Here is a 22,249-nt window from a genome sequence, read left to right as displayed (position 1 = left end):
TACCAAATTGGCATTCTGATCCATAGTTCAGACCCAGGTGTCTTTGGTATCCTTCCTTTACCAAATGTGTGACTATCTCTGGGTATACTGAGTAGCTTTAGCTCCTCATTAATTCAGCAAGGAAATGCCACCCTGCGGAGGCCTCTGGGCAATCAGCCAGACTTCTCCCAGCGGCATGCCCTCTCTCTCAGTACACTGTATTCTCTCCAATTCTAAGAAAATCCAAAGCATCTGAAATAAGTATATCTATTTTAAAACAGAATTCAATGTACATGTCAGTGTTATCAGTGTGTGTCATGTACACACATACATATGAACACAGGTGACCCACATTTTACACACTCTAGTATCTGGGAGCTCACAACATTTTAAAGCATGTTCTCTGGAACGTGGGTTCAGATCTATGCTCTGCCACTTATTAGATGTATTACCTTGAGTAGGCTACCTAACATTTCTCATCTATAAAACAGGAACAATAATAGTGCCAACCTCAGTTTCCAGATTCCTGTGAGGACTGAAAGGGTATTATATATGTAAAGTAGTTAGAACAATGTCAGGTGCACAGTAAGCACAATATAACTGTCTTCTATTGTTATGTAGTGTATGTAATAAATATGAAAGTGGCTAACAACAAAGAGTATATAATAAGATATGAATTTATTGCATTATATGAATAATAATAATAAAAACCATTGCCATCGAGTCAATTCCAACTCCTAGCAACCCTATAGGACACAGTAGAACTGTCGCATAGGGTTTCCAAGGCTGTAATCTTTATAGAAGCAGACTGACACATTTTTCTCCTGTCGAGTGTCTGGTAGGTTCGAACCGCTGAACTTGTGGTTAGCAGCCGAGCACTTAACCACCACACCACTAGGACTCCTAATCATATGAATACATATTAAAAACTAAAATAAATTTAAATGTAATGATAATTGTGACCAATGTATGTTTATAAAGTAGCTATGTGTTCTACATAAAGATAATCTTTATGATACCTTATTTTTATGCAAATAACGCATCCCTTCTGTGTTTGCTTGCCAACCATGCCCTCCCTTCCTCCTTGAGGTGTGTGTATATATATATGTACAGAAACCCTGGTGGTGTAGTGATTAAATGCTACAGTTGCTTACCAAAAGGTTGGTAGTTCGAATCTATCAGGTACTCCCTGGTAACTCTATGGGGCAGTTCTATTCTGTCCTATAAGGTCTCTAAGAGTCGGAAGGAACTTGACAGCAACGGGTTTGGTTTTGGTTATATACACGTACATATGTATATGTATGTGAGAATGTATATGCACGTGTGAGTGTTTAAAGAAAAACTAGTTACAAGTCAGGTAACAGTCCTCATTCTGAGATAATAACTGTACAAACTGCTATAGCATGTTACGAATATTGATAAACATTTTATCTCCACTAAATGGCACTCTTCACAGCATACATCTTAAGAAATTGGGACAAGAGACTAAAATGTTTAAATTTTATGCATAGATGTTCTACATTTTCGTTATTTGTAAATATCACAATTTTTGACTATTTTTCATTATAACCCCAAACCAAACCCACTGCCATCGAGTCGATTCCGACTCATAATGACCCTATAGGACAAAGTAGAACTGCCCCATAGAGTTTCCAAGGAGGGCCTGGCAGATTCAAACTGCCGACTTTTTGGTTAGCAGCCATAGCACTTAACCACTATGCCACCAGAGGTTCCATTTTTCATTATAAGTGGCTTACTAATTGTGACCTAATTTTAAATATCCCCACCATGACTCCCTAAGAAGTATAATCCAATTTTCACAATTCTACTCCTTACTAGAATATCAATTATCCAGTTGCTATACATTTATGAAAAGCTTTAATTAAACTAAATGCCTGTGTTCATTCTGTAAGTTCTATTCCAATTATTAAGTGATTAAATTATTATCTTTAATAAGATGTGGCAAAGATATATGAAATATAAGATTGTGTTTTTTATCAACATAGAGATAAAGTTAATCACACTAGGAGGAAATTACTTAAAGTTTCTAAGGGCGAAGAATCAAAAGCCTGATTGATATGATATTAAGTACTATATTCATGACCATCTTTAGACCATTCATCCTAATCCTTCCACATATGAGTATCTATTTTGTTTGGTACAACAACCAGGAAAAGAATCTCTACATCCTGTAATGTGAGCTTATTGCTTATGTGACTAACCTCTCATGGTTAACAAAAGCCATGGCCAATTACTACAGCAATTCTGTACAAATATTTTACTGTAACAATTTTCTTCCCAGTCTTTTACCTTTAAAAATGGCACTTAAAATTATAACATAAAAAAAAAAACTTTGTCATTGAGCTTTTATTTCTGTTTTGAGGAGTGCTTTAAAACTCAGACCCCTGATCTGTTCCATATTTCATTTCAGTTTCCAAGTTCCAGATGTTACTTCTAAGGGGTCTCTACCATGTAACTGCTGATTGTTGTCATTGCTATTGCCCTGATTGGTTCAAGATCTTATTATCGCATTTCCTGAACTATGAAATAATCTCCTACATAGGTCCAAGGGTGGCATAAGCAGTTTGCTCTCGGCTGCTAACCCAAAGGTTGGTGGTTTGAACTAACCCAGCAGCGTCACGGAAAAAAGACCTAGCAATCTGTTACCATAAAGGCTGTAGCCCAAAAAACCTTATGGAGCAGTTCTACTCTGTAACACATGGGACCTACGGGTCAGAAACAACTCAAGCCGTTGGGTTGGTTCTGACTCATAGTGACCCTACATACCACAGAACGAAACACTGTCCGGTCCTGCACCATCCTCTCAATCTTTGCCATGTTTGAGCCCATTGTTGCAGTCACTGTGTCAACCCGTCTCTTTGAGGTCTTCCTCTTTTTCACTGACCCTCTACCTTACAAAGCATGATGTCCTCCTCTAGGGACTTGTCCCTCCTGACAACATGTCCAAAGTGTGCAAGACGAAGTCTCTCCATCCTCGCTTCCAAGGAGCACTTTGGCTATACTTTTTCCAAGACAGATTTGTTCATTCTTTTGGCAGTCCGTAGTTTATTCAATATTGTTCGTCAACACCATAATTCAAAGGCATTAATTCTTCTTTTGTATTCCTTATGCATTGTCCAGCTTTCGCATGCATATGAGGCGATTAAAAATACCATGGCTTGGGTCAGGCACACCTTAATCCTCAAAGTGATGTCTTTGCTTTTCAACATTTCAGAGTCTTTTGCAGCAGGTTTGCTCAATGCAATATGTCCTTTGATTTCTTCACTGCTGCTTCCATGCGTGTTGATTGCGGATCCAAGTAAAATGAAATCTTTGACAACTTCAATCTTTTCTCCATGTATCATGATGTTGCTTATTGGTCCAGTTGCAAGGATTTTTGCTTTCTTTATGTTGAGGTGTAATCCATACTGAAGGCTGTGGTCTTTGATCTTCATCAGTAAGTGCTTCAAGTCTTCTTCACTTTCAGCAAGCAAGATTGTATCATCTGCATATTGTAGGTTGTTAATGAGTCTTCCTCCAATACTGATGCCTCGTTGTTCTTCATATAGTCCAGTTTTTCAGATTATTTGCTCATCATACAGATTGAATAGGCATGGTGAAAGGATACAACCCTGATGCACACCTTTCCTGATTTTAAACCAGGCAGTAACCCCTTGTTCTGTCCAAATGACTGCCTCTTGGTATATGTACAGGTTCCTCATGAGAACAACTAAGTGTTCTAGAATTCCCATTCCTTGCATGTTATCTATAATTTGTTATGATCCACACAACTCAGTGCCTTTGCATAGTCAATGAAACACAGATAAACATCTTTCTGGTATTCTCTGCTTTCAGCCAAGATCTATCTGACATCAGCAGTAATATCAATTGTTTTAGGTACTCTTCTGAATCGGTTTGAATTTCTGGCAGTTCACTGTCAATGTAGTGTTGCATCTGCTTTTGAATGATCTTCAACAAAATTTTACTTGCATGTGATATTAATGATAGCGTTCGATAATTTCCTCATTTGGTTGGATCGCCAATCTTTGAAATGGGCACAAATATGGATCTCTTCCAATTGGTTGGCCAGGTATATATCTTCCAAATTTCTTGGCATAGCCTAGTGAGCACCTCCAATGCTGCATCCGTTTGTTGAAACATCTCAATTGGTATTCTGTCAATTCCTGGAGCCTTGTTTTTTTTTTTCTTTTTTGCCAATGCCTTCAGTGTAGCTTGGACTTCTTCCTTCAACACCATTGGTACTTGATCATATGCTACCTCCTGAAATGGTTGAATGTTGACCAATTCTTTTTGGTACAGTCTCTCTGTGTATTCCTTCCATCTTCTTTTGATGCTTCCTGCATCTTTTAATATTTTACCCATAGAAGTTTTCAAAATTGCAACTCGAGGCTTGAATTTTCTCTTCAGTTCTTTCAGCTTGAGAAATGCAGAGCATGTTCTTTCCTTTTGGGTTCCTAACTCTAGGTCTTTGCACATTTCATTATAATGCTTTGTCTTCTCATGCCACTCTTTGAAATCTTTTGTTCAGCTCTTATATTTCATCATTACTTGCATTCCCTTTAGCTACTCTATATTCAAGAGCAAGTTTCAGAGTCTATTCTAACATTCATTTAGGTCTTTTTTTTCTTTCCTGTGTTTTAAATGTCTTTTGCTTTCTTCATGTATGACGTCCTTGATGTCATCCCACAACTCTTCTTGTCTTCTTTCATTAGTGTTCATTGTGTCAAATCTATTTTTGGATGGCCTCTAAATTCAGGTGGGATATACTTAAGGTCATACTTTGGCTCTCGTGGACTTGTTTGAACTTTCTTCAACTTCAACTTGAGCTTGCACATGAGCAACTGATGGTCTGTTCTGCAGTCAGCCCCTAGCCTTGTTCTGACTGATGATATTGAGATTTTCCATCATCTCTTTCCACAGTTGTAATCAATTTGATTCCTGCGTTTTCTATCTGGTAAGGTCCACATGTATAGTCACCATGTATGTTGTTGAAAAAGGTATTTACGATGCATAAGTCGTTGGTCTTACAAAATTCTATCACGTGATCTCTGGCATTGTTTCTATCACCAAGGCAGTGTATTCCAACTATCTTCTTTGTTTTCAGCTTAAGCATTCCAATCTCCAGTAGTTATCAATGCATCTTGTTTGCATGTTTGATCAATTTCAGACTGCAGAAGTTGGTAAAAATCTTTTATTTTCTCCTTTTTGGCATTAGTGGTTGGCATAAATTTGAATGATAGTCATATTAACTAGTCTTCCTTGAAGGCATATGGATATTACCCTATCACTGACAGCGTTGTACTTCAGGATAGATCTTGAAATGTTCTTTTTGATGATGAATGCAATGCCATTCCTCTTCAAGTTGTTATTCTTGGCATAGTAGACCATATGATTGTCTGATTCAAAATGGCCAATATCAGTCCATTCCAGCTCACTAAACCCTAGCATATTGATCTTTATACATTCTGTTTCATTTTTATGACTTCCAATTTTTATAGATCCATACTTTGTACATTCATATTCTGATTATTAATAGATTATTGCACCTGTTTCTTCTCATTTTGAGTTGTGACACAACAGCAAATGAAGGTCCTGAAAGCTTGACTCCATTCACGTCATTAAGGTTGACTCTACTTTGAGGGGCAGCTCTTCCCAAGTCGTATTTTGAGTACCTTCCAACATGAGGGGCTCATTTTCCGGCATTATATCAGATAATGCTCTGCAGCTATTCGTAAGGTTTTCACTGGCCAATTTTTTCAGAAGTAGATTACCAGGTCCTTCTTCCAAGTCTTAATCTCAAAGCTCCACTGAAACCTGTCTTCCATGGATGACCCTGCTGGTATTTGAAATACCGTTGGCGTGGCTTCCAGCATCGCAGCAACATGCAAGCCACCACAGTACAACAAACTGACAGACGTGGTATAAATGTAGTCTACCCACCTCCAATTTCTCTACTGCCAGTCCTGCCTTTCAACTACTGCCAAATTAATCTTCCTATTTCTAAACATGCCACTTCTCTGCTCATAAAGTTGTAGTCATTCTATTGTCTACCAAGTAATATGTAAGACACTCAATGAAACATTTAGGGTGTTTCATAAGACTGCTCAAAAACCACCCCTACCAACCTCATCTTCCAATTTTCTTTTTCACTGACCTTATGTTTTTTTAAGTCAAATTAAAACCTATACTATTAGCCGTTGTATGAAACATGCTATCTCAAATATTAGTGTATATGAGCATAGATCTTGTTAGAAATTCAGATCCCCAGGTCTCATACTAGACTTGAATTACAATCTTTTGGGTAGGAACCTGAGACATGCATTAAGTTTCCCAGATATCCCTAATGCTTGTTACCTATCTAGCACTATTGAAGAAAACTTTCTGCAATGGTGGAATTGATCTCTAATACTCTCTGTTCAATAAGGCAACCATGAGCTAGCTATACATGGCTACTGAGCCCTTGAAATGTGAAGAACTAATTTTTTAATATTATGAAATTTTAATTAATTTTCGACTAAATTTATATATCCACATGTGGCTAGTAGCTACCATATTGGACATTGCAGATTAGATAATTCCTCATCATGTCCACTCCTTCACTATTAGGAATGCAGGAAACATCCTAATACATAAAGTATTTCTCACATCAAATTCATTAGTATAAATTTATAGAGTCAAAGCATGTAGGCATCTGTTTAAAGTTTTTAATAAATACTGCCAAACTCTTTCCCAGAAAATTTGTTCCAATTTAAACTCCCACCAACAGTTTATAAGAAGATCAATGTATCTTACATTGAATACTATATTTTACAAAATATTTCTCAATGTGGTAAGCCCCAAATGAGTTCACTTGCTAAAATTTTGTTTTGACTAATACAGTGATATTGAGTATGTTTTCATGTTTTTTGGCCATACTGTTGGATAGTCTTCAAAGATGGCTACCATCAATTCCTTCCCTTCATGTTCAAGCATGACATTCCTCAGATGGAGGCAATGCCTATTTCCCTTCTCCTTGAAATTGAGCTGGTTTTGTTACTTGTTTTGACCAAGAGAATGTGGCAGAACTAAAGCTGTGTCAGTCCAGGCTTAACTTTTAAGATGACCAAGATGTGTCTGTGTCCTGTTTCTAGTAAGCCTGTTGCTATATAAGAAATACGATTACCCTAACATCACCATGCAGTGAGGAAGCCCAAGCTAGCCATATGGAGAGAGAGAAGGTCATGCGAAGGAGCATCAAGGAGTCAGATATATAGGTGAAATATTCTTGGTCTATCCATTCTAGTTCAGTTGCCAGCAGAACATGACTAAGTGGACCTAGCTGATTACAAAAGAAACCCCAGTTGAGTCTTACCTGAATTACCATCCCACAGAATAATGAGAAATAATAAGTCATTGTTGTGCTAAGCCACTCTCTTAAGAGTGGTACACAACAATGGATAAGTGAAAACCATTTATTTTCACCCTTTGGGCAACACCATATTGCTCTAGTTGCATTACTGTATTTTTACACAAGTAACGTGCACCTTCTGCGCTTGTTTGTCCCCTGCAAGGCACCCTTACAAGCACTGCCAAGGCCTATCCTCTTTCACATGTTGCTATAAAAAAAGTTAGCATAACACCCTTAGGAAAATACCTCGTGGAAGCGAGGGCACAGCCAGCAAAAAAATGCAGAAGATGCATGTTATTTGTGTAAAACATGGTAATTGATTTCAACAAAATAAATAGTTTGTAATAGTTAAGAAATTGTAGGTTATAAATTAAGAAGACTTTGGGCTCTGAAGTCAAGTAGGCCTAGGTTCAAGTTTTTGATCTGCTCTGTAGAGTTTTATTATTAGGGTGAGTTTTATTAACTCAAAGCATTGGCTCCCCATCAACAAAATGGAGATGGAACAACTGGTCAGTTATTTTAAGGATTAAATTAGATAAAATGGGAAAAGCTCTAGAGCACAAGGCAGAGATCTTGCTATCACTCCACAGGCTTTTAACTTTTTTTTTTTTTTAATGTTTATCAATTTACAAAATAATTTACAAAATTTATATAAATAAAAGAACAAAACCAAAAACCAAACCCATTGCCATCCACTCGATTCTGACTCATAGTGACCCCACAGGATAGAGTAGAACTGCCCCTTGGAGTTTCCAAGAGTGGATTCGAACTGCTGACCTTTTGGTTAGCAGCTGTAGCACTTAACCACTACACCACCAGGGTTTCCAGATTAAGGAACACTACCCTCTATTTGCTGCAGTCATCTACTCATCCCCAGGCCAATCCTCTTGTCTCTGAGTTTTGTTCAGGCTCCCTTTCAATTACTCCAATACTACTAATTCTTAAATCCCTGATGATTTTTCTATCTCTTCCATCATCCTGACCTCTCAACTCCTTGAATGCTTCTTTTCCAATGATCTTGTCTTTCACCCTACTTCAGACACTTAGCTCTCCTAATCATATCTTAAACCATACATTATTAACAACTGACAATCTCCCATAATTTGTATTTCCAACATCCTACTCTCTGTACAATGTCTCCAGTTTTCTGGATCACTCACTCTAATATCCCTACCTCAACAAAGTTTCCACCATATTGATATTTATAATCCATTAAACTTAACCCTTTTTGACTGACCCCCACACCTCTCTCATAAATTCACTTATCTTGATGTTGTTATTAGTTACTATGGAGCCCACTCTGTCTCATGGCAACCTTCTATAATACACAACAAAATGTTGCCAGGTCCTGCATCTCCCTCACAATCATCAACATGATCAAGTCCATCCTTGCAGCTATTGTGCCAATCCACTACACTGAGGATCCCCTATTCCCTCGTTGTCCCTCTACTTCACCAAACATCATGTCTTCTTCTAGTGATTAACCCCACTTGATGGCATGCCCAAAGCAAGTGAGTCAGACAATATTCTGTTGTTATCCATAAGGTTTTTATTGGCTAATTATTAAAACAAGATCATCAAGCCTTCCCTCTTAGTCAATCTTAGTCTGGAAGCTTTGTTAAAACACGTCCACCACAGGTGACCTCAATGATATTTGAAATACCAGTGGCATAGCTTCCAGCATCACAGCAAGATGCAAGCCACCATAGTACAACAAAGTGACAGACAAGTGGGTGGACTTATCTTCTTACACGGCTAAAATTTCAAAGTTTATCATTTCAATCATACCCCTGTGTACTACCTCCACTCCTCCGCCAAGACTCTAAACCTGACTAAGTACAATTTTCTCCTATATAGCACGCTCGTATATAGCAGAACATGTCTGGAGACACTCTCTGCTTTCCAAGATGTCTATTTCATACATTCTCCTCTCTTCTCAAACTTCCAACACCTTTTCAAATATCCTCACTCTGTGCCGATGCCCTGTTTCCTTTTTCACTGAGGAACTAGGAACAAACAGAAGAAAACTTCCACGAGCTCCCATCATATCCATCTACCTACTACTACCTGAACCCATTTTCTCAGTCTTCTTTCCTGTCTGTGATTGTTTCTAAAGCCAGCTCTTCCAGTTTTGCACAAGAAACCATCCCCACTCATGCTTCATTGGTTCTCCTTCCTTTCTCCAGCATTATTAATTTGTTCCTCTGCTGCATGATTCCCTTCAACATGCAAACATACTATCATTTCTCCCATCTTAGAAAAAAAGAGTATCAAGCTTGTCTTGATTCTGTTTCTCTTCCAGCTACTACCCTCTTTTCCTGCTCTCCTCCATAGCAAAATTCTTCCAAAGAGCTTGCTGTCTCCAAATCACTCCTATCTCCACTCCAAGCTTGCAACCCCAACACTCCACAAAAAGTGCTACTGTCAAGGACACCATTGACCTCCACAAGGCTAAATACAAATTCAATTCTTAGTCCTCTTCTAAACTGACTTACCAGCTGATTTGAAAAAATAAACATTCTGTATTCTTCGAAAGACTTTACTTAGTTGTTTTCTAGTTCACAAACTCCCATGATTTTTCTGCCAACACAGTAGCTACTCTTTCTCAGTCTCCTTGGATGGTTGCTTCTCAACTCCCAGGTGTCTTAACACTGGAGTTCCCTAGGTCAGTCCTTGGGCTTTGCTCCTCAATCTACCCTCCCACCTCGGTAATACCTTCTACATTCATGCCTTTAAATACTACATATCTTGATGCCTAACTGTAATATGTGCAGCTTGATCTTTCCTCTGAATTCCACACATTAAATGATTAATCAACAAATCCACTTGAGTATCTAATAAACATCTTAAATCTACTTGGATTTCTAATAAACAGCTCAAAACTGAACTTCTAATGTTTTACCCCAAATCTGTTCCAGCCACCATCATACCTTTACCAGTAAATGACAATTCTACTCTACTTACTCAGATTAAAAAAAAAAAAAAATTGGCGTCATTAACTCTTTTTGATTTTCTTTCATATTCCATATCTAATCTGTCAGCAAATCTCAAAATATGTTCATAATCTGAATTCTTTTCACCACCATAACACTATATCTACAACTGAAACCACTATCTTCTTCTTTCCTAAACCTACAACAGCCATTAGAGGCTCTTGTTAGATCCAATTAAAATGTATACCCGTAAGGCTACCGTAGGACAATCTTAGCACAGATTCATCTAGAATGAAGTATTGAAGGAAACAGCTTGCCGACAGGCAGCATCGATGTTTCCCTTCTGTGGGAGTTCCTGCAGTGGTCATACAGTAGTTCACATGGTCAAATGATCAGAGCTATTTACTTTATCTTTCCGTGCGATAACTTAGGTATGAGAAAACAATAATCATATTGAGTAGGTTGGAAATCTGACAAAGAAGCCTCATGCCTCAAAGGAGACATTATCTCATATAACTCCACAGTTAATACTTCTAAAGGCCCCACAAGGGGCATGCCACTTACAAGAGTTAGCTGACTCAGGGAAGCCTAAAGATTCCTGTGGTGGTGTTGTTACCTGTTGTCAGTTGCCTTAAAGTTGATTCCTACTCATGGCAACCCCACATGTACAGAGTAGAACTTCTCCATAAGGTTTTTAAGGTTGTGACCTTTCAGGCCCATCTTCTGAGACACCTCTGAGTGGGTTGGAACTGCCAACCTCTTGGCTAGTAATCGAATGCTTAACCATTTGCTCCACTGATCTAGATACAGATTCCCAATGGGGATCATTTTTGCCATAAACAATGTTCCCTGATAATGCAGTTGCATTTCAATTTTAGCAGGTTTCCTGGGGAACAAAGCTAGAAAGTTGACCAAAGGTCAAATTCTCATGCAGATAGGGGAAAGAGTTTTGTTAACTCTTCAGCCAAAGGGATTACTGCAATAACCTCCTACTGGTCTCCTTGCAACCAATTTTCCCCCTAGTTCAGTTTATGCTCAACAGAGAAGCCAGCATGATTCTATTAAAAAATATCAATCAGATCACATGATTTCTCAGCTGAATACCCTCCAATGGTTCCCCATTTCACTCAGAGTAAAAGACAAAGGGTCTGGTAATAGCCTATGAGATCCTAGTTGACCTGGCTTTGCCTTCTCTCCCTAAACACCTCTCTTGTCATTCTCCCCCTTGTTCACTCTGCTCCAACCATGTTGACTATATTGCTGTTCCCACAGCCTGTGGGGCATGCTCCTCCTGCCTCTGAGACTTTGTACTTTATACCCCTGATATATACAGCTTGTTACCTCCTTCCCTTCATTTCTGCTCCACGGAAGGTATTAAAAATTGAGCTCCCTAGTACTAAAGGAATTCTTATTCCCCTCTTCTGTTTCTCTTAACAGCATTTAGCATCTTGTTATATACATGATTTAATTATTTATGGTTGCTATGATTCTTTTTTATGATTCAGAATCGACTCAAAAGCAACAGGTTTATACATATATAATTCACTTATTTTCTTTATTGTGTACCTCCCCCCACCCCCAGTTAGAAGATAAGCTACATGAAGGCCAATTTTTGTCAATTTATTCACTTATCTTATCCACTTATTCACTTATCTTCAGTACCTTCAAGAATGCCAGGAACATAGAAAGTACTCAGTAAACATCTATTGACTTAATTGAATTAATATTTATTAAACTTTAAATATAATGTATCACAACAGGATATCACACTTGAATTTCCTTTTAATGCAACTTACCCCTTCCTTCCTTTAAATAATCGTAATTTCTAAAATATTGTAAATAATCTAGCTAGCCATTTGTCTGGATGTTTTTAAGGCAGCATATATCCAATTTAGTGTTTTCAAAATGTAAGAATAAGAATTATTTTCCTAATCTAGCTATAAACCTAAAGGATCTATTTTTTTGCAAGTGAAATATTTATGATTTTTTAGAAGCCAGAAGGACTCAGCATATTTGGTCTGTATTTTAGCACAAGGCTGACGTTCTCACTTTTTGACCTAGAAATAAACATATAAGCATCTTAATGACCTTGCTACAAATAACTTGACAGCTCTAACTAGTTTATAAGACTTTTTAGCATTTCAATTATGTAATGAATCATGAAGATAATTTTTTTTTCTTTTCTTTTTTCATTCTCCGGAATACTAAACCTACTGCTGCCGAGTCGATGCCGACTCATGGCGACCCCATGTGTTACAGAGTAGAACTATTCCACAGGATTTTCTTTCTTGTAATCTTTACAGAAGCAGATCACCAGGCCTCTCTTCTATAGTGCTGCGGGTGGGTTCACACAGCCAACCTTGAGATTACTAAAACCAAAACAACCAAACCCTTTGCTGTCAAGTTGATTCTGACTCATAGCAACCCTATAGGACACAGTAGAACTCTCCATAGGGTTTCCAAGGGGTGCCTGGTGGATTCAAACTGCAGACCTTTTTGTTAACAGGCTTAGTTCTTAACCCCTAGAGTTACTAGTTAAGTGCAAACCATTTGCACAACTCAGAGGCCTTTCTAAGGAATACCAAAACGAAAAACCAAACCCATTGCCATCAAGTCAATTCCAACTTATGGCAACCCTATAAGACAGAGTGGAACTGCTCCACAGAGTTTCCAAGGAATGCCTGGTAGATTTGAACCGCCGACCTATTGGTTGGCAGCCATAGCTCTTAGCCACTATGCCAATAGAGACATTAATATTTCCTTAATTTTCTGTGTCTTTGACTTGATAATTTTACTACTATGTATTTAATCATTTATACTTAGCCCTCTGGAAATATATAATCTGATAGTGCACTAATACAGATCTTCTCATAGGAATGTACCCCTAATAAAGTCTATTGAGATCAGTTTCATAAATTCAGCTTTCATATTAAATATGCTCAATTACACAGAGGAAAATGAAACTTTTGTTTTGAATTTTATGATTAAAATTAACTCAACAAAGTAATTTTAAAAGAGCTTAATGATATTTTACCAAACAACGCTATACCATATTTTATGCAAATAACACACGCCTTCTAAGTTTGTTTGCCAACCATGCCCTCCCACTGAGAAGTATTTTCTTAAGTGCTACTATGCCAATTTTTTTTTTTTACTCATTGCTGAAAAAAATCAGCATAGCATGCTAGCAAAAATACCTTGCAGGGGGAGGGACCGGTTGGCAAACAAATATAGAAGGTGTGTGTTATCTGTGTAAAAATACAGTAGTTGAAAAATATTTAATCACATTTCCTATTTTACAAATATTTTGAGAAGAGAATTTATTATCCTGAGAAACTATTTTTAATATACATAATCTGAATGTTTCTACTAATTAATGGCTACGAACTAGTTTTTTTTTTTTTTTTTTTTTACTAGTTAAGAAGGATTTACTAAGCCTTTATTGTGTGTCTTTGTTGTTATGTCTCGTGGGAAACAGGGTATATATATATATATATATATATATATATATAGCTTAGTCTCTGCCTTTAAGATATTCCAACAAAAATGGAGAGAAAACTAGAAACCTAGAAAAGAGCATTAAAAAAATATGCATTTAGTGTCTGATACATTCCAGCACATTCCTAGATTTTCGCAATACGAATTAAATAAAATAATCCGAAGCATCAAAACATATATAATTAAGAATAATCACCACAAATTGTCTCTAGTAAATTCAGAGAATAAAAGACATAGAACAGTGATTAAATGAAAAATAACTTTAAAATATACATAAGATTTGGAGGGTGGAGAAATGATTATACTTAACCTAGTTAATTAACTTCTCTGATTTCCAGACAAAGTAGCCTTAGGATTTACATTTCTTTGGATGCTCATTTACTTGGCATACTTCCTGCACTTTTTTCCCCCTTAACTTTCTATCACTTTATCAAGGAAAGTTCAACAGGAAAGAAAAATATTTCTTCTGGGGGACTGACAAGATTTCCACGCAGCACCAAGGAGGGGGTGTGTTAAGACAGGTGTTCTCCATCCAGGACTAGAAGTCTCCATCCAGTTTCTCCAGCTGTGCGATCTTGGGGACAGTCGTTCATTAGAAAACAAATCATGATTTTCACAATGCCATCACGCTTAACACAATAGTCACGGTTATCGAACTTCATTGTGATTTATAAGGGGTACGAATGTGGAGGTTTTCATGTTACCTCATCTTGCTGTGAGTTCAGCAGCTGCAGTTTCATGTGCTTCATATAGGCCATGGTAATTGGCATGTTGTAGTCAATCACGCTGGTTACCAAAGTGGGAGGCTTCCCGTTATCTGGAATGAAGCATTTTTTATGGGTAATGAAAGAGAAACTGCATTCTATTTCTAATTTCAGATCCACTCAACTTGTCCAAATTGAAATAGGGTTCTAGACACCAAGTGCTTAAGTGCTAGGTAGCATTACAGATGGACTGTAGAAAAAATAACCGGTAAAGCTCTACAAAGACATATTGAGCACTATGGATAATTAGCACTACGGATACATTAATTATTTCTAACTAATACCTTGCATCATGAATAAAAATCGTGTGGTGACTAAACACATTTAGTTCTATTTTTCTCCTCTGCCGCAGAATTACTTTCTATATGTACTTCCGGAATGCAAAAAGAAATCTGTTTGTTTTTTTTTTTTAATTTTATTTTGCCAGTTTACTCATCCTCTAATACATGGGAATGGACTAGGCTAACAGTACCTGGGAGATCAACGTAATGCCAGAGAGAAATTCATAGATTAGGAAAATAATCTAGATAATTGTTCATTTATAAAAGCTAAATCCAAATCATTATACTTTTTAGGTAAATATTTTCAGCGAATGCACTTATTATTCATCATTTTAAGAAAACAAGGAATTGGTGGATTTTAAAGGGCATTAATAAAACACCAATTTCCTTGCGGATTATATCTAAAATACCAGGAAATACGTACAGTAAATGAAAAAAAGTTGGAACTATCTTCTGAGAACAGTCACTGAATCACTTTGTAAGTGGATATTCAAAATTCACTGCCTCCTACTTGAATAATTGAGATGATCTGACTTATTGAACTGTTTCGGTCTGCTCTGCCCCGACTTTATAAAAATGTGGGATATAAATTGGGAGGATGAATAAAATTACGTTAGATCTCACTATTGGACACTGCAGCTACCTTTATGATCTGTTCCATCCGGGTTTAAATGCATTCTTTTCTGGCATTCTGAGCAGCTCATTAGAAATCTTGTCACCGCTTCTCTTGGTAGGAAGGCATAGCTCTCTGAAATCTGAAACGATGCAGAAAGTATCGGTGTTATCATATAAGTTGGCTGAACATGATTTAACAGAAACGATCATTGTCTTTGCAAATAAGACACATGATTCCATAACGGCAGAAAGCACAAGGAGAGCATGCACTGCATACATGCATCATTTCAAGAAATATCTATCCCACGTGATCATATATCTCGTAATGGCTAAGAATGTGATGTGGGGGCGGGGGGAGTCAACCACCTCTGGATGGATATCTGTTTATATTCCCGCATTTCTTTTAGGAAAAAAAAAAAAAAAACCCACAGTGTACAGATATTCTAGTGAATTCTCTTTATTATTAAAAATTGCCAACATTCTTTTTTAAACTTACGGCTAGCACCATAATTTTTTTTCCAATTTTACATGTATATTTTAAATGTAGCCCCACTGAAAGGGTGTCATCATTATTGCTTTTCCAAATATTTTAAGTGAGAATAAGAGACAAATTCTAACAGAACTTGCGTATCTATTTACTGCAGTGAATCATCCCTTCCACAGAAAATGACACACTTGGAAATGCACTCTGGCCATCTCTTTTATTTCTTTCATGTCGGTTTTTCATAATTTATGTCCACAGGAGCTCACGCTGATTGTCAGAGCAAGCTTTCTCAGTGTCCTATACAAAGCTTCTATTTTGAGAATCAAGATCTGGAATCAAGTTAGAAATAAATACTCTCGTCACAGTGATTTTCTAAGTATTAACTTCTCAAAAATCAGGGTATTTCTCTCTTCAAAGCAAATGATTCTTGAAGTGAAACTAACAGATCGTTAAATATCTCTAAATGGTAATAAAAGCAGACATTGACGCAACGCTATGAAGTCTGATACAGACTTTGGGGTCCACCATAGCACTGACACTGGTACATGAAATATGAGATAAGCAGGAAGAATAAATGAGTTGTAAATGAGACATAAATGCCACAGACATTTTCTCAGGCACATGCATAGCCTTTATTGAACACTGTGTATCTTAAGTTAGCAGAAAGGAAGGAAAATATATACCATATATATAATTTGGTGCTAATATGAGCCAATTCTATTAGTGCTAATAGGATAAACTTGTTTATCCGTGATGTAGAAGGAGCACAGCACTGAGGAAATTCCATATACCAAGATCTAAAATTTTAAAGCATTATTTTTCTGTGAATTTAATACATCTTAGCCTACCCCAGTGAATATAAGGAAAAGAAACCATAAGAATACAGAGAGGAGGAACAATGCAATTAAAAGGTGCCATGGATGATCAATACACAGACAATTAAAACACAACTCTACTGGGATTTGAAATATGAGACTCTGATTTTAATAGAACTTCCATTTGTAAATTAAGATGTCCAGGTTTTTCAAACTAACTTGGATTATAAAAGGAATTTGGGAGAAAAATTAGCAAAGCAATTTGAAAGTATTTTATCATAATAAAAAAAAAGTTTACATTAATTATTAAGAACATTTATATACACTGCAAACTCTCCTTCTTTCTCTGACTTTCTCTTCCCACATACAGACATGAATTTGATTCTTACTCATATTTTTATAGGTGGAAATAACACCTTCACCTGGTTTATTTATCTGATAAGAGGTCTCTTTTTCTATCTGAGAATCTATTTTACAATAATTCAGACTGTTTTTTAAAAGGCTATAATGCATACACAAAGTGATCTACAGATACAACACAATCCCAATCGAAACTCCAAAAGCTGTCTTTACAGAAATGGGAAAACTTATCTTCAATTTTATATGGAAAGTCAAGAGACCCTGAATAGCCAAAGCAATTTTGAAGATGTAGAAAAAGGTAGGAAGCCTCACACTTCCTGATTTCAAAATGTATTACACAGCTACAGTAATCAAAACAGCCTGGAACTGGTTTAATGATAGACATATAGACTAATGGAATAGATTGAAAACCTAGAAATAAACCCAAACATCTATGATCAGTTGATTTTTGACAAGGGAGCCAAATCCATTCAATGGGGAAGGAACAGTCTCTTCAACATATGGTGCTGGCAAAACTGGATGTCTACATGCAGAAAAATAAAACAAGATCCATACCTCATGCCATACACAAAAACTAATTCAAAATGTATCAAGGACATAAATGCTAATTCTAAAACCATAAAGTTCGTGGAAGAAAATGTAGGAGCAAAGCTTTGGGACCTAATCTTTTTTCAGTGACAGATTATTAAACATAACAACAAATGCACAAGCAACAGAAAACAAAATAGATAACTAGGGTCTTCTAAAAATTAAAGACCATATTCTTCAAAAATAACATGCCCATGTAAATAACGTGCTCACGCATATAACACGCAAAGCACGCTTAGGAAAATAACATGCAAGGTGGTTGCGCAGTTGGCAAAAACTTACAGCTTGCTCATTATTTGTGTAAAAATACAGTATGTTCATCAAAAGACTTTATCAAAAGAGTAAAGAGACAACCCACAAACTGAAAAAAATCTTTGGAAACAATATAACTGGTAAGGGTCTAATAACTAAATATGTAGAAAACGTCTACAACATAACAACAAAAAGGTAAATAATCAACCTAAAACTGGGCAAAGGACATGAACAGACACTTCACCAAAGAGGATATTCAAATGGCCAACAGACACAAGAAAAGATGCTCAACGTCATTAGCCAACAAAACCAAAAAATAAAACCAAACTCACTGCCGTAGAGTCGATTCCGACTCATAGCAACCTATAGGACAGAGTAGAACTGTTCCATGGAGTTTCCATGGAGTACCTGGTAGATTCAAACGGCCAACCTTTTTTTTAGCAGATGTAGCTCTTAAATACTACATCACCAGGGTTTCCAAAATACACCACAATAAGATACCATTTCGCTCCCACTAAGATGGCTAAGATTTAAAAAAATGGAAAATAAGTGTTGGAGGAGAGATGAAGAAATTGAAACCCTCATCCATTGCTGGTGGGAATTCAAAATGGTACAGCTGCTGTGGAAAACAGTCTGGTGGTTTCTCAAAAAAAAAAAAATTAGAGGCAGAGCTGCCATATGACCCAGCAATTCCACTCCTAGGTATATATTATATAGCCTAGGGATCTAATATAAGTGACACAAAGTGACATATGCACACCTATGTTCCTCGCAGCACTATTCACAATAGCAAAAAGACAGAAACAACCTAAGTGCCCATTAACAGAAGAATGGATAAGTAAAATGTGGTACATACATACAACAGAATACTCAGAAATAAAGAAAAATGAGTTCCCAAAATATCTTCCAATTTAGATGAACCTGGAGGATATTATGTTGAGACAAATAAGTCAATCACAAAAATAAATATTGTATGGTCTCATTTTTATGGAATGACATGAATAGGTAAATATACAGGAACTAATTGGATTTGGGTAATGTTCATTAGTGGTTATCAGGGGTTGGGGAGTTAGTAGTCACCTAATGAAGTTTGCATAGCATGACTGATACAACTGATGTCAATAAGCTGTACATAGGGAAAAGGGATCCATGGGCAAATGCTAGGCTGAGTGTGCTTTTTCAACAATAACAAAACAATAACAAAGAACCAAAAAAAAAAAAAAGAGGATGGTAGCTACATTTGCTGATACTAATTTTTTTAATTAGACATAACCAATCACCTTATGGAGTTAGTTCTCTTGGTTTGGGGGCTTAGGACCATGGTCTTATGAGACGATCCAGTCAATTGGCGTGATATAGTTCCTAAAATTTATGTTCTACCTCCCAGTAAGGTGAGTAGTGTCTGGGGTCTTAAAAGCCTACAAATGGCCATGTAAGATACAGCTATTGGTCTTTAATCAGCTGGAACAAAAGAGAAAGAAGGAAACCCATGAATCAGAGAAGGAACTGGGCACAGAACTAATTGTCTACATGAACCACTGCCTCTGCCACCATGAGACTAGAACTAGATGGTGCCTGGATATCACTACTGAATGTTCTGATCAGGAACATAATAGATGAATCCTGATAAAAAGGGTGGGAAATGTGGAAGCCAACTTCAAATTCTTAAAGAATCCAGACTTACTGGACCTATTGTAGCTGGAGGAGTTCCTGACACTATGACCCTGAGTTGTTCTTCAAACTTTAAATTAAAACTATCTCCTGAAGTTGCCTTTAAATTAATTAACAGTTTAGTCTGAAGAGTAAAGATTTTCACCCTTTCTTTTTTTAAAAAAGTATTAAGACCAAAAGATCAACAGCTATTTTAAAGCATAGATGAGAAGGTTGGGGAACAGAGAGGTTAAGTAAATGGAAGTGAAACAACTAGAACAGAAATAAAAGAATGTTGACACAATGTGAAGAATGTAACCAATGACACCAATCATTATGTCTATAAACTGGAATGGAAGTGGGGTTTGCTGAGTATATCTCCAACAAAAACATAGTTTGAAAAAAAAAGGCTATGATGCATTTTTGGTCCCTATATTTTATATTTTATCTTACATGGAGTTATATAGTCCATTGGAACTGAGGGGCTGACCAGTAAATTCATTAATAGACGGCATTTGAGAAGAATGCTCCATTGATTTCCATGGAAGGATTTTATTCAATCTTTTCCACTTGTACAGGAGTACCCTCCAATGAAAAATAGGTAAGTGGAGTAGATGAAGAGATGTTCCATTGGCTTCCATAGTCCTGGCCCTCTATTCAGTCTGACATTTTCCTAATGTTAATAAAGTGCTTGTGCAGGGATCCCTTCCAGGCAGATGTATCATTTGACCTGATACAATTGTATGATTTGCCCTAGACACACTTGTTCCGAACCAATTTTTCTTGGAAACATCATTCATCATATCACATTTCTAGATTTGCTTTGAAAAATAAGCACATGCAATGTTACAGATATGTTTGTGTTTATGTGTAGCATCTGTGGGTTTGTTTATGTGTGTGTGTAAAACACAGAGAAATTATACAGAGTCTCACTTTGTAACAGAAAATGTTTCTTAGCAAGTATTTTATCACATTATTCTCTGTGCATGTGATTCCGTGGTGGCTCTTGGCATGTCATTATATGTTATATAGGGTGAGTTTATGGGGAGACCTTCTCAGGTATCCCACACCCCTCAAGTCTTTCCTTCTCTGACTCATGTTCACTGGGGCTCTGCTGAGACCTGGGAGCCTTCTTTGGCACGGGGAGAATAGATCCTCCTAACAGGCTTTTCCATTCTTGCGTTCATTTCCAGGAGAGTATTCCTCCTGCTACGGAGGTGAAGAGGGAAAAGCACTCATTTTTCCTGATCTAGAAGTTTTCCTCCAAGACCTTCTCAAAATTAATAATTCCAGGCAACGTTTATCGCTGAGGTTCTCAGAACATTTCTTTTAAATGACGAAATGTTCTTAAAAAGTTCTTAAATGTGGTTTATTTGAATAATAATATTTAACAAGTAATGTTGTGTGGTGAAACACCAGCATTTGATCCTGTCCGTATCCTGTCAGTATTCCTGTGACCCCATTTGAAGATAACACGGAAGGCCTACACGTGAAGCCTCAGAACAAGAGTCCTGGGGTAAACACCCAATGGCCCAGCCCCAGTGAAAATGCATGTTTGAAATTCTAAATCAACTTTAAACACATGCTCATAACGGGTGATAAAACCCAGGGCACTGAGTTCTTCTAGGCTTCCCATACAATTACCATACAATTACAGTTCTAGCATCTTTCAAAAGGTGTGTAACAGTTGCAAATAAAGTCTAGAAGTAAGGAAAGGAAATTTTTAAACGTTTTGATCCAGATACTTGAAATACCATTCTACTAACACTACAGTGAATTGTATAAAATGTTATAATCAGTCATAAATGTCTATTTCCTTGGCCTCCTTTTCAAATCAAACCACTTTTCTGTTCCTAGGATAGAAATTGGACTTTGAATGTAGTATAGAGAACATTTGCTAGAATGGTGAGGACAATGCTTCATTTGAAAATGTATTCTTAGAAATGTCTTTGAATTTGGGAAAGATAGAGAATGACTCCTTAGAATTTATTTATGAGTACAGAAACACTGCATCTGGGTAGTAACAGGAAGCAAAATGTAACATTAATGCCCATTAGTCTTGTTCCCTTTGAACTAAATACTGAAAAGGTAACTGCCATGTGAAAAGCCACATATATTGCTGATTAAAGAAATAAACATGCAAATAAAAGATTAGAATGTAGCCATATGGAGCCTTATAAACTAATGACCTAATATTATTTATCAGGCAAATAATTATGAAGCATCTATTTCTTAGAAATTTTATTTCTATGAATTCAGACTTCTTTTCTTACATTTATATAAAGCTTTATATGCTTGTTACTTTATGCTTGTCATTCATTATTTTAGAAAATGGCTAAAGCAGATATAGCAATTTTCTGATAGATGAGTCAATTGGTATAAAGAGATGAAATGAATTGCCAGTGTTTCACAGCAGAGGGCAAGATGAAGAACTAGAACACAAATTTGGACCTCCCAACTCCTGGTCTATTTCTAGAAATTGACTAGACCACTGCTGACTTGCTTAACAGACAGATTAGACAAATGCTTAAGCCAACCAGTTGCTGGTGAGTCAACTCAGATTCATGGTGACCCCATGCGTGCAGAGTAAAACTGCATTCCACAGGGTTTACAAGGCTGTGT

General features: G+C 36.8%; 1 protein-coding gene across 1 annotated transcript in view; it reads right to left on the bottom strand.

Moving 5' to 3' along the window:
- Positions 1-22,249, bottom strand: part of LOC100672409 (nucleolar protein 4) — a 156,175-nt gene that overhangs the window by 108,978 nt on the left and 24,948 nt on the right. Inside the window, exons 3-4 of the mRNA XM_064294622.1 lie at positions 15,507-15,618; positions 14,523-14,635 (exon numbers count right to left, since the gene is read on the bottom strand). Of these exons, the coding sequence (XP_064150692.1) occupies positions 14,523-14,635; positions 15,507-15,618 (225 nt within the window). The remainder of the gene's footprint in view (positions 1-14,522; positions 14,636-15,506; positions 15,619-22,249) is intronic.

This window comes from Loxodonta africana, chromosome 11, assembly GCF_030014295.1.
Source record: "Loxodonta africana isolate mLoxAfr1 chromosome 11, mLoxAfr1.hap2, whole genome shotgun sequence".
Lineage (NCBI taxonomy): Eukaryota > Metazoa > Chordata > Mammalia > Proboscidea > Elephantidae > Loxodonta > Loxodonta africana.
This window is presented reverse-complemented; position numbering and strand designations above follow the sequence as displayed.